Source organism: Lithobates pipiens, unplaced genomic scaffold (genome assembly GCF_037356315.1).
Source record: "Lithobates pipiens isolate NorthernLeopardFrog02 unplaced genomic scaffold, aLitPip1_a1.2 Scaffold_8, whole genome shotgun sequence".
Lineage (NCBI taxonomy): Eukaryota > Metazoa > Chordata > Amphibia > Anura > Ranidae > Lithobates > Lithobates pipiens.
The window spans coordinates 503,133,170-503,147,819 of record NW_027507903.1 but is presented as its reverse complement, the minus strand read 5'-3'; the positions used below and the strand labels follow the sequence as shown (position 1 = coordinate 503,147,819).

At 43.8% G+C, this 14,650-nt stretch overlaps 1 protein-coding gene across 2 annotated transcripts in view; it reads left to right on the top strand.

The window, feature by feature from the left end:
* AGK (acylglycerol kinase) overlaps positions 1-11,988 on the top strand; it is a 157,164-nt gene extending 145,176 nt beyond the window's left edge. For both annotated transcript variants that reach the window (XM_077469255.1, XM_077469256.1), the window contains 3 exons: positions 205-275; positions 365-449; positions 11,519-11,988. In XM_077469255.1, coding sequence (XP_077325381.1) covers positions 205-275; positions 365-449; positions 11,519-11,659 — 297 coding nt within the window. In that variant the 3' untranslated portion in view covers positions 11,660-11,988. The remainder of the gene's footprint in view (positions 1-204; positions 276-364; positions 450-11,518) is intronic.
* The last annotated feature ends 2,662 nt before the right edge of the window (positions 11,989-14,650 follow it).

Sequence of the window (14,650 nt, the reverse complement as noted above, 5' to 3'; positions counted from 1 at the left end):
GTACCATCTCATTGGTTGAAGCATTTGCAAAATATGGTCACATGAACACCCGCATACCTAGTGTCACATTAAGGCTAGGTTCACATAATGTATGTATGGTTGGTGCGTCATTCATTTGAATAGGCTGTTGTACCTGCGGGACACTGTGCAAAATTGAAAAGAAGGCTGGAGTTCAGCTTAATGTCTGTTCCTGTCTATATGCAGCGTTCTCTGGACTCTATGAGTATTTGCATTGAACCCGACACCATCAGCAAGTCTGAATTCATTCGTACTGGGTGAGTCATAAAATTTCAATGGTTATCTAGCCACTTTGTTGTTTTTGTTGTTCGTCTAGCCATAATCTTTTTTTTTTTTTTTCTTATAGCATTGAGAAGATTAAAGATCCCCTGCAGTGCCCTAAAGATTCCCAGAAGCTCCACGCCAGCCGCTGCAACATTCAGCTTCCACAGGTAAGCACAGTCCCTAGAAAACAACATTCACAGGGACATCTGAGGACAGCCACTGTGGGCGGAATTCTAAACTGCTGTATTGCTTTATCCTCGTCATTTATTTACAGGATGCTGCAAAGAAAAATAGAATATCTATGGCCATTTATAGAGGAAAGTATAATGAATGGGTTTGCATCAATTTTATAAACTCCAGGCAGATAAAAAGGACATAAATTAATGCAGCTCTATATTCATGAATACATCATTAAAGTGGAAGTAAACTCCCCTATCGTTTTCAGCCAAGGAAGCTGCCATCTTTGCCTCTGTTTAATCTTCAACTGCTATGGTGCTGCACATGTGATTGGTTATGACACCAGCCATTGGATGGTTTGATAGTTTGGCTGACAGCACAGCCAATGTGCAGTTAGCATTCCTGGCATGCCTTTTTTTTTTAACTGTTTAAATCGATGGGGTTACTTCCACTTTAAAGGAGAAGTATGACCAAAGCTTTTCTGATTCAGCCAAACCTAAGGTCAAAGCCGGTTCAGGCTGTGTCGGGATCTTACCAAATGCCTGACCAGCAGCTGGCCCATCCTCTCACTGGGCTACTGTGAGTCTGATCCAGCCGCTCCTGCCCCCAGCCCGGTGCTCCAGTGCATGCTGGAGGAGCAGAACAGAGTCAGTGATTCAGGCTGGGTTCACACTGTTGTGCAGTGCTGCTCAGAGTAAGGGTTCAGTGCGTCCCTATTCAAAGTTTCAGCTCTAATTTTGGTCCAAATTTTTGGCTGAATTCAGGCCTGAAACAGACAAGAAGACGCACAGGACTCTTCTGCAAACCACTCCGTATCCGTCCCGGAGATGTGCGAGCCGACCACAGTCTCCTGACTTGTGAATTGGATACAGAAAAACCCCACATCCAATTTGCAATAGTGTGAACCCAGCCTTAGTCACCAGCTTACTGAGCAATCAATGGCCTTTAAATCACTCAACTCTTGATATAGAGCCGGTAGGGCAGACAGCTGCAGCATCTGATCAATGCTGCAGCTATGCAGATGAGTATGTATGTTGGTTTTTTGAGAACCCATACTTGTCTTTTAAAGTGACAATGCCACTAAAGGGCTATGTGCAAAAAAAAAAGTGTAAATGAAGAGATACTACACTTTCCGGTTCCCTGTGTCTTGAAACACTACTGCGTCAATGCTCCCTGACATCATAGTTATTCTACACTCTTGGTATGTAAATATCTACTGCTACATGTAGTCGTTTCTCTTGCTAGCTTGCATGTCACTAAAAGACTACAAGTTGGCAGGAGAAACCATTGCTTTCAGTGAGGGTAGCAGTTATTTGACCAATCTGACCACTAGAGAGCAGTGACACAGTATATTTTGAAGAAAGATTTTTGCTGAAAAGTATAGTGTCTTTTCTTATACAGGGCAAGTGTTTTTTTTTTTTATTTAGGTGACCTTGTGGTGAAAGTGTTACTTTCAATTTATTTTTTAAATGTAAGTAACAGAATGGCACTGACCTCTTGCTGTTCCCGTACAGCAGAGCTCAGACTGGGGGTGAGAGATGCAGCACAATGACCAATTCCATCACAGTCCTTTGTGCTAACAAGGAACATGCTGATAGGAGAGAGTAGAATGATGGAGGGATGAACTCAGTAGTATGCCGATTCTCCTTTCACTGTCTAAGGACAGGATGGGTGAAGGGGGGCGGCAAGACCTGTGTTGCTGAAAAAGGGAGTGTCTCTGCTGTATGAAGTGCTTTGCCTAGGGTAAGGAGTGTGTCCTTCCTGTACTAATGCAAGCACAATATTTCCAATGTTCCAATGCACACATTCTTGAAATTGGCTGTAGATGTACAGTGCCCTGAAAAAGCATGAACACCCCTTGAAATTGTCTACATTTTTTCATGTTACAACCAAAAATGTAAATGTATATATTGGGATTTTATGTGATAGACCAACACAAAGTGGCAGCTAATTGTGAAGTGGAAGGAAAATGATACTTTTTTTTCAATTTTTTTTACAAATAAATATGTGAAAAGTGTGGCGTGCATTTGTTTTCAGCCCCCTCTGAGTCATTACTTTGTAGAATCGCCTTTCTCTGTAATTACAGCTGCAAGTCTTTTTGGGGATGTCTCTACCAGCTTTGCACATCTAGAGTGATATTTTTGCCCATTCTTCTTTGCAAAATATGTCAAGCTCTGTCAGATTGGATGGAGAGTGTTTGTGAACAGCAATTTTCAATTCTTGCCACAGATTCTCAATTGGATTTAGGTCTGGACTTTGACTGGGCCATTCTAACACATGAATATGCTTTCATCTAAAACATTCCATTGTAGCTCTGGCTGTATGTTTAGGGTCGTTGTTCTGCTGGAAGGTGAACCTCTGCCCCAGTCCCAAGTCTTTTGCAGACAAGTTTCATTCTAAGATTGCCCTGTATTTGGCTCCATCCAGCTGACCAGTGTCCCTGCTGAAGAAAAGCATCGCCACAACATGATACTGCCACCGCCATGTTTTGCAGTGGGGACGGGGTTCAGTGTTAGTTTTCCACTACACATGGCATATTTCTTTTAGGCCAAAAAGTTCAATTTTGGTCTGATCTGACCAGAGCACCTTCTTCCACATGTTTTCTGTGTCCCCCACATAACTTATGGCACACTGCAAATGGGACTTCTTATGGCTTTCTTCTTGCCACTCTTCCATAAAAGCCAGATTTGTGGACTATAAGTTGTCCTGCAGATCTCTGCAGCTTCTCCAGAGTTACCATGGGCCTCTTGGCTGCTTCTCTGATTAATGCTCTACTTGCCTGACCTGTCAGTTTTAGGTGGATGGCCATGTCTTGGTAGGTTTGCATTTGTGCTATATACTCTTTCCATTTTCAGATGATGGATTGAACAGTGCTCTGTGAGATGTTCAAAGTTTGGGATATGTTTTTTTTTTTATAACCTAACCCTGCTTTTCCACAACTTTATCCCTGCCCTGTCTGGTGTGGTCCTTGGCCTTTATGGTGCAGTTTTTTCTCTAACAAACCTCTGAGGGCTTCACAGAACAGCTGTATTTATACTCCGATTAAATTACACACAGGTGGACTCTATTTACTAATTAGGTGACTTCTGAAGGCAATTGGTTCCACTAGATTTTAGTTAGGGGTATCAGAGTAAAGTGGGCTGAATACAATTATGCCACACTTTTCACATATTTATTTGTGAAAAAAAAAACTGAAAATCATTTGCGTGCCACTTTGTGTTGGTCTATCACATAAAATCCCAATAAAATACATTCACATTTTTGATTGTAACATGACAAAATGTGGAAAGCCTCAAGGGGTATGAATACTTTTTCAAGGTATTGTAAATAGATGCTCCGGGGAACTGAAGACATTCAAAGTGAGAATTATGTCACCAGCACTGAGGCTCTCCAGAACATGTCCAAAGCTTTTAGTAATAACATCATGTTATGACAGGTCACGTGCCTGATGAAGGGCTCCTGCGTGGCTCTGAAATGTTGGGAGTTACAGGTGTATAATGCAAGTATGGCTTCTGCTGGGACTTTGCCTTGACCTTTAAAAACTGGATTTTTTTTTCTACTCCCTGTAAAATACCTTTCTCTGAATTCATTGACTGACAGAGCACTTCCATTCTTGACCTTAGGGTTATATCACCACTTTCAGGAGTAGGACTAGGTAGAAAAAAAGAACAAGCACAGCCTAGGGGTGGTCCTTACAGATATTAACGCTGCTATGGGCAGCTCAGTTCGTTACAAAGCAGTACAAACAGGAGGGATGGGTGCTGTGTCAGTCAACAAACTCAGAGAAAGGTATTTTACGGTGACTTGTAAAAAAAAAAAAAATCCAGTTTTCTCTTTCGTTCGCTGACAGACACAGCACTTCCATTCTTGACTTTAGCGACATCCCAAGGCAGTGCTACAAAATAGGGTGGGAACACAGAAAAATAACAAACACCCCCCCCCCCTCCCCCCTCTTGTAAGGGGGAGCCAAAACCTTTGAGGGCAGCCTGCATCCGAAGATGCCCAAACATCCACCCTGTAAAACCTAGTGAAAGTGTGCATGGACGACCAGGTATCTGCCTTACACACTTGAAAAACAGAGGCCTGATTTCAGAAGGCCCAGGAAGCACTGATCGCCCTGGTAGAATGCGCCGTGAAGGAAAAGGGGGCACCTGCCCCCTAATGGCATGAGCCTGGACAATAGTCTGTCTGATCCGATGAGAAATAGTGGCCAGAGGCCCACCAGGCCCTTCCTCAGGCCATCCACATTTACAAACAGCGAATCCGACTTCCTAAAAGGAGCGACTTCCTTGGCGTGAGATGGTCGAGGACGTAAGGAAGGATGGACAACGTCCTTGTTTAGATGAAAAGGCAGATACCACCTTAGGGAGAAACGAGGGATGCGGACGCAGCACCGCTTAATCCCCATGGAGAACCAAATGGGAAGACTTACACAACAAGGCCGCCAGCTCAGAAGCTCGCCGAGCAGACACAATAGCCTCTAGAAAGACAACCTTCTGAGAGAGCATGAGTAAGGGGATCTCCCTAATATTCTCGAATGGTGGCTTCTGAAGTACCGAGAGCACCAGGTTTAGATCCCATGGTGACAGTGGTGAGTGTACAGTGGGAGCCACAGGCCGAACCCCTTGAACAAAATTCCACATCAACGAGTGAGCAGCCAAATGCCAGATAGTGCTCAAAGTCAGCTTCTGATAAACCCCACGCTGCAGGAACACAAGGATCTTGGATACCGAATAGGAGAGCAGATGCCACCCCACAGACTTGCACAAAGAGAAGCCTTCCAGTTGTGATGATAAATCTTCCATGAAGTGGACTTGCGTGCCTTCAACATAGTGGGAATCACAGAAACCAGCAATCCCCCCCAGCTTTCAATAGCCAGGCCGTCAGAGAGGGTAAAGCAGGGTGGAATATCAGCCCCTGGGGCAGGATGTCCTAACTAGTATACCCTCGGCCTCTACCCTGTGCAGCAGATGAGGGATGAGCTTGAGCTGATAATGTCCCCACGGCGCCACCAGCATGTCCGACGCATCCGCCAAGGGATCCCTTGTACTGCCCACGAATCTCTGTACCTTCTGATTGAGACAGGAGGCCAGAAGATCCACGGCTGGTGTGCCCCACGACAGGCAAATGATACAAAATGTCTCCGAATGCAGCGACCATTCCTCTGATGGCTGAGGTAGTCCACTTGCCAGTTTTCTACGCCCGGGAATATAGAGGGCGGAGAGAGCCGGCACATGAAGTTCTGTCTACCGCAGAATGTGAGAGACCTCGAGCGTTGCTGCTGAGCTTCTCCTCCCTTATTGGTGGTTGACGTAAGCTACCGCTGTGGAATTGTCCACCTGGATCCTGACCGGACGACCGCACAGCAGCTGCGTCCAAATGGAGAAGCTTAAACCTGATCGCACGCAACTCCAGAATATTGAGTGAAAGACGGGACTCTTCCGATGTCCAGCAGCCCTTGGTCAATCAAAGGCCCAGAACCCCCCTGAACCCCCCTGTAACGAAAATGTAAGCGTAAGATGTGATCTGTAGAAGTAGTGTAATTGTAGATGTAGTTTAATTCTGGGTTATTAAAAATATAGTATTCTATGTCAGTTGTGCACATATGTTCTTTCATTAGCATTTGAAAAGGACACACACAGTTTTCTAGGATCGAAGTGGCACCTAGATGCCAATAAAAGTTCCTATTAGAGTAAACATAGATTGACACCTTCCTGAGGGCTCAAAGAAAACTGCTAGTCATTTTGGCTACACGGATCTGCAGGGGGCATTCACAAGGCCCTGGCCGGTCTGCAAACTTTGATTAATATCAACAGATCTAAAGAACATTTTTTATCTCTCACAAAGCTAAAATATTAGTGGCAGAGAGATGAGAATAATTCCTTTTGATCGTACACGTGATGGGTTACGTGTACATGTAACTAGAGGTCGACCGATATATCGGCCGGCCGATATTTGGTGTTTTTTAATTAATCGGCAGCCGATTGTGCTGTTAAAAAAGGCCGATGATATATTCAGCGCGACTTGCAAATGACTTCTGTAATAGAAGTCAATGCAAGTTGCCTGAAGACAACAGTGAAGCACTTGTCTCCTCTCTGGGCAGTCTGCCAAGAAAAGATCAAAGAGATACAAGGTTTACACTTCTGAATTAATTCAACTCAGTGTGTAGAAATTCTCAGTTTAACCATTTAAAGACAATCTTTTTTGACACTTGATGCTTACAAATAAAAATCCTGTATTTTCTGCTAGAAATTCACTTAGAACCCCCAAAACTTATATATATTTTTTTTTAGCAGAGATCCTAGGCAATAAAATAGCGGTTGTGAGAGATAGATATATATATTTTATTATTTTTTATTTTTTTAATCTAAATTGTACATACAAGTGAACTGATTGGATGTTTTTTTTGTTTAATAAATGTTTAAATGTAAGAAATTTTCTGTATCACTTAAGGCTGCTTTCACACTGGAGCGGGCATGCATTGACGGTAAAACGCTGCCCGTTTTAGCGGCGCTTTACCGTCATTTTAGCGGCGATATTCAGCTGCTAGCGGGGCACTTATAATCCAGCTAGCGGCCGAGGAAGAGGTTAAATGTGCCTGTGAAGCGCCGCTGCCAAATCGCATTGCAGGTGCCCATCCATTTCAATTGGCAGGAGTGGTGGAGGAGCGGTATACACCACTCCAAAGATGCTGTTTGCAGGACTTTTTTTTTAACGTCCTGCCAGCGCATCACCTCAGTGTGAAAGCACTCTGGGCTTCCACACAGACTGCAGACACTTTACAGGTGCCATTTTTAGCCCAAAAGCACCTGAAAAACGCCCCAGTGTGAAAGGTGTCTAACAGTTAGATTTTATGAGATGAAGGGGAAAAAAATAAATAATCAGCCTAACATATGGGCCCAAAAAAAATCGGCAACATATATCGGCCATGGCGATTTCTAAATATCGGTATCGGCCAGAGAAAAACCCATATCGGTCGACCTCTACCTGTAACACACTATTTTTAGCATGTGTGGAATCCATGACCCAGCAATCAGCTCCGTTCTGGACCAATTCAACTCTGGTAATTTCAGAAGACAAAACATCCTGTGGGTTGAGACAGGAACACCCCAGAGGTTGATTGGCCAAGGGCTAAAGTCCAGCCCACATCCATATTTCAATAAATCTGGTAGCCTGAGATATGGACATTGTTCTTCCACAAAGCCAGTTCGAAACTCCTATTTGCATAAGATCTCCCTCTGCAAGACCCGAGTGTGAAACTGAGCACATGGGACCGCCTCGAAGGTGGATACCATGACCCAGCGATCAGCGCCTTTCTGGGCCAATTCAACTCTGGTAATTTCAGAACACAAAACATCCTGTGGGTTGAGACAGGAACACCCCCGAGGTTGATTGGCCAAGGTGCTAAAGTCCAGCCCACATCCATATTTCAATAAATTGGGTAGCCTGAGATATGGACATTGTTCTTCCATGAAGCCAGTTCGAAACTGGGGATTTCCCACATGTTCCAGTATGCTTCTACTAACGGATAGATTTTGGTAAAGTTTATTTCGGGTTTTTATCCCCTTTTATTTTCATAGAAAATTGCCAATTGTGTGTCTTTCTGTATTTTTTGTATCTTTTTGGTAAATCCTTTTTCTTTGTAGATCATTTATGCGCTGCCCACTTTCGCGATATTAAATGATAAAATTAATAAGTGACTTCTGTGTACTAAGCTAGGACTCATATCTCTGGAGAGGTTGTTGTATTTTAGTGCCTAAGTACTCGGTCTACATTACGTGTCAATTAGTATGCAATTGCACTGCGTGTTAGCAGATTGCATTCAGATTGTAAGCTAACATCTGCCAGATGAAGATCTGTGTGTGTGTGTGTGTAGTGGCTCAGCAGACCAGTCTGCAGACAAACTGTTGGGTGGTGGCAGGCTATCATTTACTGTATGTCTGGTGTGTGGGAAGAGTGATTAACACCGGGGTTCAAGCTTGTAGGATAGCTGGAGGAACCCTAGAAGTGTGTAGTAATTGCTAGACTGCTCCCCAACCCTTAGAGTGCACCAGATTGTATGTGTATCTGCCTGTGAGTGGTCAGCTAGCTGGATTGGAGTGGAGTCTCCCTCTAGTGGTGGCCAAATCTAGTGCCGGCTGTGAAAGTACTACAGCCAGTCTTATATGCTCAGTATAAATTCCCCCTTATTCCCTTAGTTCCTCATATACCCCAGTCACAGAATGCACATTGCGGTTAGCTAGTCGCCGTGGGCAGGCGTAATCCGTGACACCCCCCAGATGGTCAGACTGGCACCAGTCGTGATCACCGTCCAATGGAGAAGGACAAGCGACTTCCCGGGCCATAGGGCCAGAGCCCGTAGCCACCAAAGAAGCAAGGCTCTGGTCAGACTTCCCAAGCAGATCTGACAAGCCAGAGATTTGTCCTATTTGCATAAGATCTCCCTCTGCAAGACTCGAGTGTGAAACTGGGCACACGGGACCGCCTCAAAGGTGGATACCATGAGGCCGAGAAACCACATGCAAAAACGTAGAGACGACCACTTGCAGGACAGCAGCAACTGCACCGCAGAGTGAAGGGTCGAAGTTTGATTGGCGGAAGAAAAACCCTCACCCACGCAGAGTCCAGAATCAACCCCAAGTACTTCAGGCCTTGGGCCGGGAGCAACACGGACTTCTGGAGGTTCAACACCCAGCCAAACTCTTGTAAAGCTTGCATGGTGTTTGCAACATTGTCCCTCAGTTCTGATGCCGCTCACAGAAAGAGATCTTCCAGGTAGCCCATGAACGCAATCCCCTGTTGTCTCAGCAACACTGGCACCTTGGTTAAAACCCGGGGGGCTGAGGTCAGGCCAAAGGGAAGTGCCACAAACGGATAATGTGTGTCCCTTACCGCAAATGCAGGAAATGCTGGCGGCCAACCCAGATGGTGATATACAAGTACATGTCGATGTCCCGGAAATCCCTCTGATGAAGCACAGCCACCACTGAACGAATGGACTCCATCCTGAACCCCCGTACCTTCACAAAACAATTGAGGGCCTTGAGATCCAGGATCGGACAAACCCCTTACTTTGGGATTATGAACAGATTGGAGTAGAAACTAAGGAGTGGTAAAATCATTAATATCCAGCACAAAAGCGAGGGATGTACTTATTGCAGTCAAGTAAAAATCCAAAAGTAGGAATAAAGTAATAGTACACTGTGCCGCCTTCCTTCAGGAAACAAGGGGTTAAGTCTCGGCTATAGATCTAGTAACAGGCAGCCAAAGCATGGAGCACTCATAGTTCCATGTTGCAGTAACTTGGCAATTCACTTATCGCAGGCTGCTTTCCACTTGAAAAACATGTGTGCTATTTTAATCTCAAATTGAGATGACCAGGGATCAGACAGCGCTGTGCCAAGACAGTCACCAGAGTACCTCTATTCACGATGAGCGGCGTCCTATAGTGTATGTCCGGGAGACGTTGGGTTGGCATCCCATGACGCCGGCCGTGTGGTGAAGAGGGGAGAAGCCGGAGTCGCTGGGAACGACCGGAAAAGGACAGCCACTACTGTTCAGAAAATGGAGCTCCCGTTCGGAAGGAAAGGGGCAGTCAGTGAAGCTCAATAAGCTGCCGTGACGACTGTGACTGAGATGTTGGGTTTGCCTTCAGCTGTGTGGTACAAGGGCCTGTCTGATTGCACGCACATTGAAGGTGTTTAGATTTGACCTCATATTGTGTGGTTTTTGGTAGATCTGGGGGGAGATCCATAGAGGAGAATTGTATGGTGTATGGCCAGCATAAGACCAAAAAAATCTTAGCGCTGGAGTTTTGTGTTGTTCTGCAAACCACCAAAGGCGACCCGCAAGCCGGTTGGGGGTAAACCTTCATGCGGAACAGGGCTTTTTAACGGGCTTGCGATGCAAAGGATGCTTTGGTCCACCTGCGGCAGCCCTTGCCCCCTAGAACCGGGTGGATGAAAAAAAAAAAAAAAAAACACTTGTGAGCGGAAAAAAAGAGGAGCCCTGCCGGCCACGGGGCTCCTTGCCCTTTTTAGACTGTGGGAGAAAGGTACTCCTCCCCCCCCCCCCCCAGTATCTATGATATCCAGCCTGTCACCCAGCCCAGCAGTTGACTGCAGATAAAAATGTCAGCCAGGTCCTTTTCCTAGATTAGGCAGAAAACAAAACAGCTGCCTGTAGCAGAGTGGGGGTTACTACCAGTAAAGACCAACCCCAAGGCAGTGCTGTAGGTGTTATTTTTTTTCCTGCCTAGTCCTACTCCTGAAGGTGATGATATAACCCTAAGGTCAAGAATGGAAGTGCTGTGGCCATCAATGAACAAATTGCATTACAGAGTAATGAAATCGTGGCATTGGAAGCACACCTATTCAAAAATGCATTCAACCTTACCATAATGCATGTAGACTCACGGCATAATGGATGTGTGTTAATGAGCCCTAAAAGTGCAAGCCCCAAGGTTATCCTAACCCACCCTTTGCTATTTGAAAAAGTTTGTAGTGGCTGCATGCTTGTTTCTTGCCTCACTAACCAGTCAAGGATACAAATTACAGTTATTAGCATCATAAATGCATCAGTGGTGGTATTGTCCATATTTTTGTTTTATTTTTTTTACCCTGGACAGTTTCATTGAAAGCAAAAATGTCCAACTTTCAAGCAAAAACTCACTGTTTTCATTATTTTGCAAGGTTTGTTTTTTTCAGATCCTTGCCTGTCTCTATCTGCAGATACGTTAGAGAGGTTTCCTTTCACTCCCTGTTGTGTCTGTGGAATAGAGAGTAAAGAGAACATTTTCCCACAGAATACAAAAAAAACTGACAGGTGTCTCAATCCCCTTCCTACTGTATCCAAAGCTAAAAAGAAATGCTTAGGCTTTACAATTACTTAAATATTAATGTTTAGAACTTGTGTTGCTGTTTGCAGTGTACTATGTTCCAGCTCCTTTATAGGCATATCGGCTGTGCAGAGATTACCCATAGTATATACTTGGAAGGGGGGGACGCTGCTCCTCCCCAGAGAAAATGACTTGTGTTTTCTTCTTCTTTTTTTAATGTAGGGAACAGATGGACATTTTAGTATAGACTCTGAAGAGTATGAAGCCATGGCTGTAGAGGTGACACTTCTGCCAAGAAAGTTGCGTTTCCTATGCCATCCATCCCAAAAAGAACAGTTTACCCAGACTGCAGCACCAGCCTAAATATTTTTGTCTGTACATCCAACACCACTGAGCTGAGATCTAAGGTTTCTTCAGGCTTTGGCCCAGGAGCATGGTAGTCACTGAGATGAAGAATACCTGAAATGTAATGTATTCATTTCCATAGTAGTCATGCAAACCCATGACTTACTCTATCTGCTGTGACTTGTAGTTTACCACATGCAAGTCATGTTGGCCATTCTCGGTTGTGTCCTCTGGTCTATCTATAAATGCCATTTGAGTACAACACCAGAGCAAATGTAAAATGTATTTGTTTACTTAAGGGGGAAAAAAAATGTAACTATTAAAACATTTACATCTGTCTAAAAACATATCATGTGTGAGGATTTTAGTAGCATATTACATAACAAGTCAACTATGTTTTTTGGAATTCAAGGTCAGCTAGAGTTTAAAGCGGGTCTCCAGACAAATTTTTTTATTTTTTATTTTTTTTTAATAAAATACCCCTAATACATTTTTTTTTTTTTTTTTTTTGTATGCAGTTATAGCTGGTATGGTGATACCACTGCAGCTTCTTCCCATGCATGGTCGTAGGGGACAATGGGTCTTCTCATGTAATGTGTGAGCACTACCCGGTTCTTCCCAACCTTAGTACTGATGCACCCCAAGGAGGGAGTGCAAAAGAAGGGCTGGGTAAAATGACAGTGTCGTTCCAGCACACAACCAAAAAGAAAGTCAGTGGGAGGAGACTACACTAAGTGAAAAGCACTTGCACTTTTTTGTGCGACTTCCTGTCTGTGACACCCTAACATCCCTGAAGAAGAGGCAACATTCTAGCTTTAAATGCATTAGAACCAATTATTACATTATTTTAAAAGCATCTTCCAGCTTATTGTTTGCTATTTACCTGGCAAAGTATGTCTGCAAAACTGTAATGCTCCAAACTGCATTTTCTTGGGGCACTTCCTCACACTAATTCTAATGATGGGGCAATTGTTTACACCTATTGATGCCAGGACTTTTTTTTTTTTTTAATTCACTCCAACCTCCCTCAAAATCTAAAGAACAGTAAACTCTGGCCCTTGGTATAGAAAGTCTGGCGACCTCTCCTGTAAACAGTGTGCAGAGAGCCACACTGAAGACCAGATGAGATGCTCCATCTTCAGACACTTCATATGGTTATAACACTGATACGTTTTTAGAGAAGCTTTTAGTGTTTTCAGTTCTAAGATGGGAAATCTGAGAGTGAACAGAATAGCATGTTTGCTATCTTTGATTCCTCCACCAGATGTAAGCCCAAATATATGGCAAAAGTGCTGTTATGATAAACACACTGCTCTGTGTTCCTGGCCATAAAAAAAAAAAAATCAGGTGAGCATATCATTACGTTCAAGGCACTCTTTCTTTTAGGAGATGCTACCATTGCAGAAATTCTGGCTGATGAGCACATAGCAGTATTAAGCCTGGGCAAGGATTGGTCTGTGAACCATTGCACGAGGGGTCTTCAAAAAGTGTCTGTACTTTTTTTTTATAACATAGTAGGGGGGGAGGGAGTGCAGAAATTGAAGAACCCTTGTACAAGTCTACTTTCATGTTCATATCTTAAAAACATTTTACACTTTAGTTTGACTTTAACAACAGGATCGCAGGTTTGAGTAAACATGATTTTATTGTTCAAACACAGTGTATTCCTTCCTGTATTGCCAAGTGGGTGCTGGATTCTCTCTGACAATTATAATCTGTACCCAATACATCATACCTGAACAGAACACCAGCAGCTATGATCTTTGGCCACAAGGGGGAGGGCTTTCATCAAATCTTACAACACCCCTTTATCTGTGTAGTGTTACAATATTCTACAGTTGTCTCAATCTATACAGAACTTCAATCTTATAAGTAGGATGACTTTACCACACATTTCCAAAATAAAAACTAAAATGCATTTGTGGTCATTTTAAACTAGTGCAGGAAGGGTACCATCTCACACAGAATATACTTTTGAAATTTCTTCTTTAAAATATACATTTCTGTGTATCTGAAAATAACATCTAATATTGACTGGCAGGTGTTGCATTGTGTGCAAAAAAAAAAAAAAGGACATTTTAGGGGTGATTTACTAAAGCTGGAGTGTGCAAAATCTGGTGCAGCTCTGTATAGAAACCAATCTGCTTCCAGGTTCTGTCAGCGCTTAATTGAAAAAGCTGAAGTTAGAAGCCGATTAGCTGCCATACACAGCTGCTCCAGAATTTGCACTCTTCAATTTTAGTTAATTTAAAGTGGCTCTCCACCTTAAAAAAAAAAAAATTAAAAGCCAGCAGCTGCTGACTTTTAATAAATGGACACTTATCTGTCCAGGGTGCCCGCAATGTCAGCAGCAGCAGCAGATGATGATGATGATGATGATGATAATGAATCGTTTGTGTCTCAGCTGCCCCCGCCACCATCCTCTGTCAGGGAATCAGGAAGTGAAGCATTGCAGCTTCACTGCCCGGCTCCCTACTGTGCATTTTCACTGGTCCCCGTTGTGTTCTGGGAACTGTGTTTCCAGAACACAATGGGGGGGGGAAGCAGCATCTGCAGCTAGCTATTCCCGGAAGTGGGTGCAGATACCTGTATTATACAGGTATCTGCACTCTCCCCCTGAAAGGTGCCAATTGTGGCATCGGAAGGGGGGGGGGGATCCGCTGAGTGGAAGTTCCACTTTACGGTGGAGCTCTGCTTTAACCCCTTTGTAACAAATGCAATTAAATAACAGTGTGTATACAATAAGAAAATTACAGATATAAAAAGTTAGAGGCTGTAGAAATAGACATCCATGTCATTACTTAAAAGTGGTATTAAACCCAAAACCAAATATGTAATATTGCAGCTTACCAATCATTAGATGGCTGTTTTAGCTCCACAGCCATCTAATGATTGGAAGGGGGGGGGTCCATAGAGGTGAATGGAGTATCCGATCAGGTCGCCTGAAAAACTGACAAGCGGCTCTGATCAGAGCATCCATGTCAAAGGGACCTTATGCTGGCCATACAC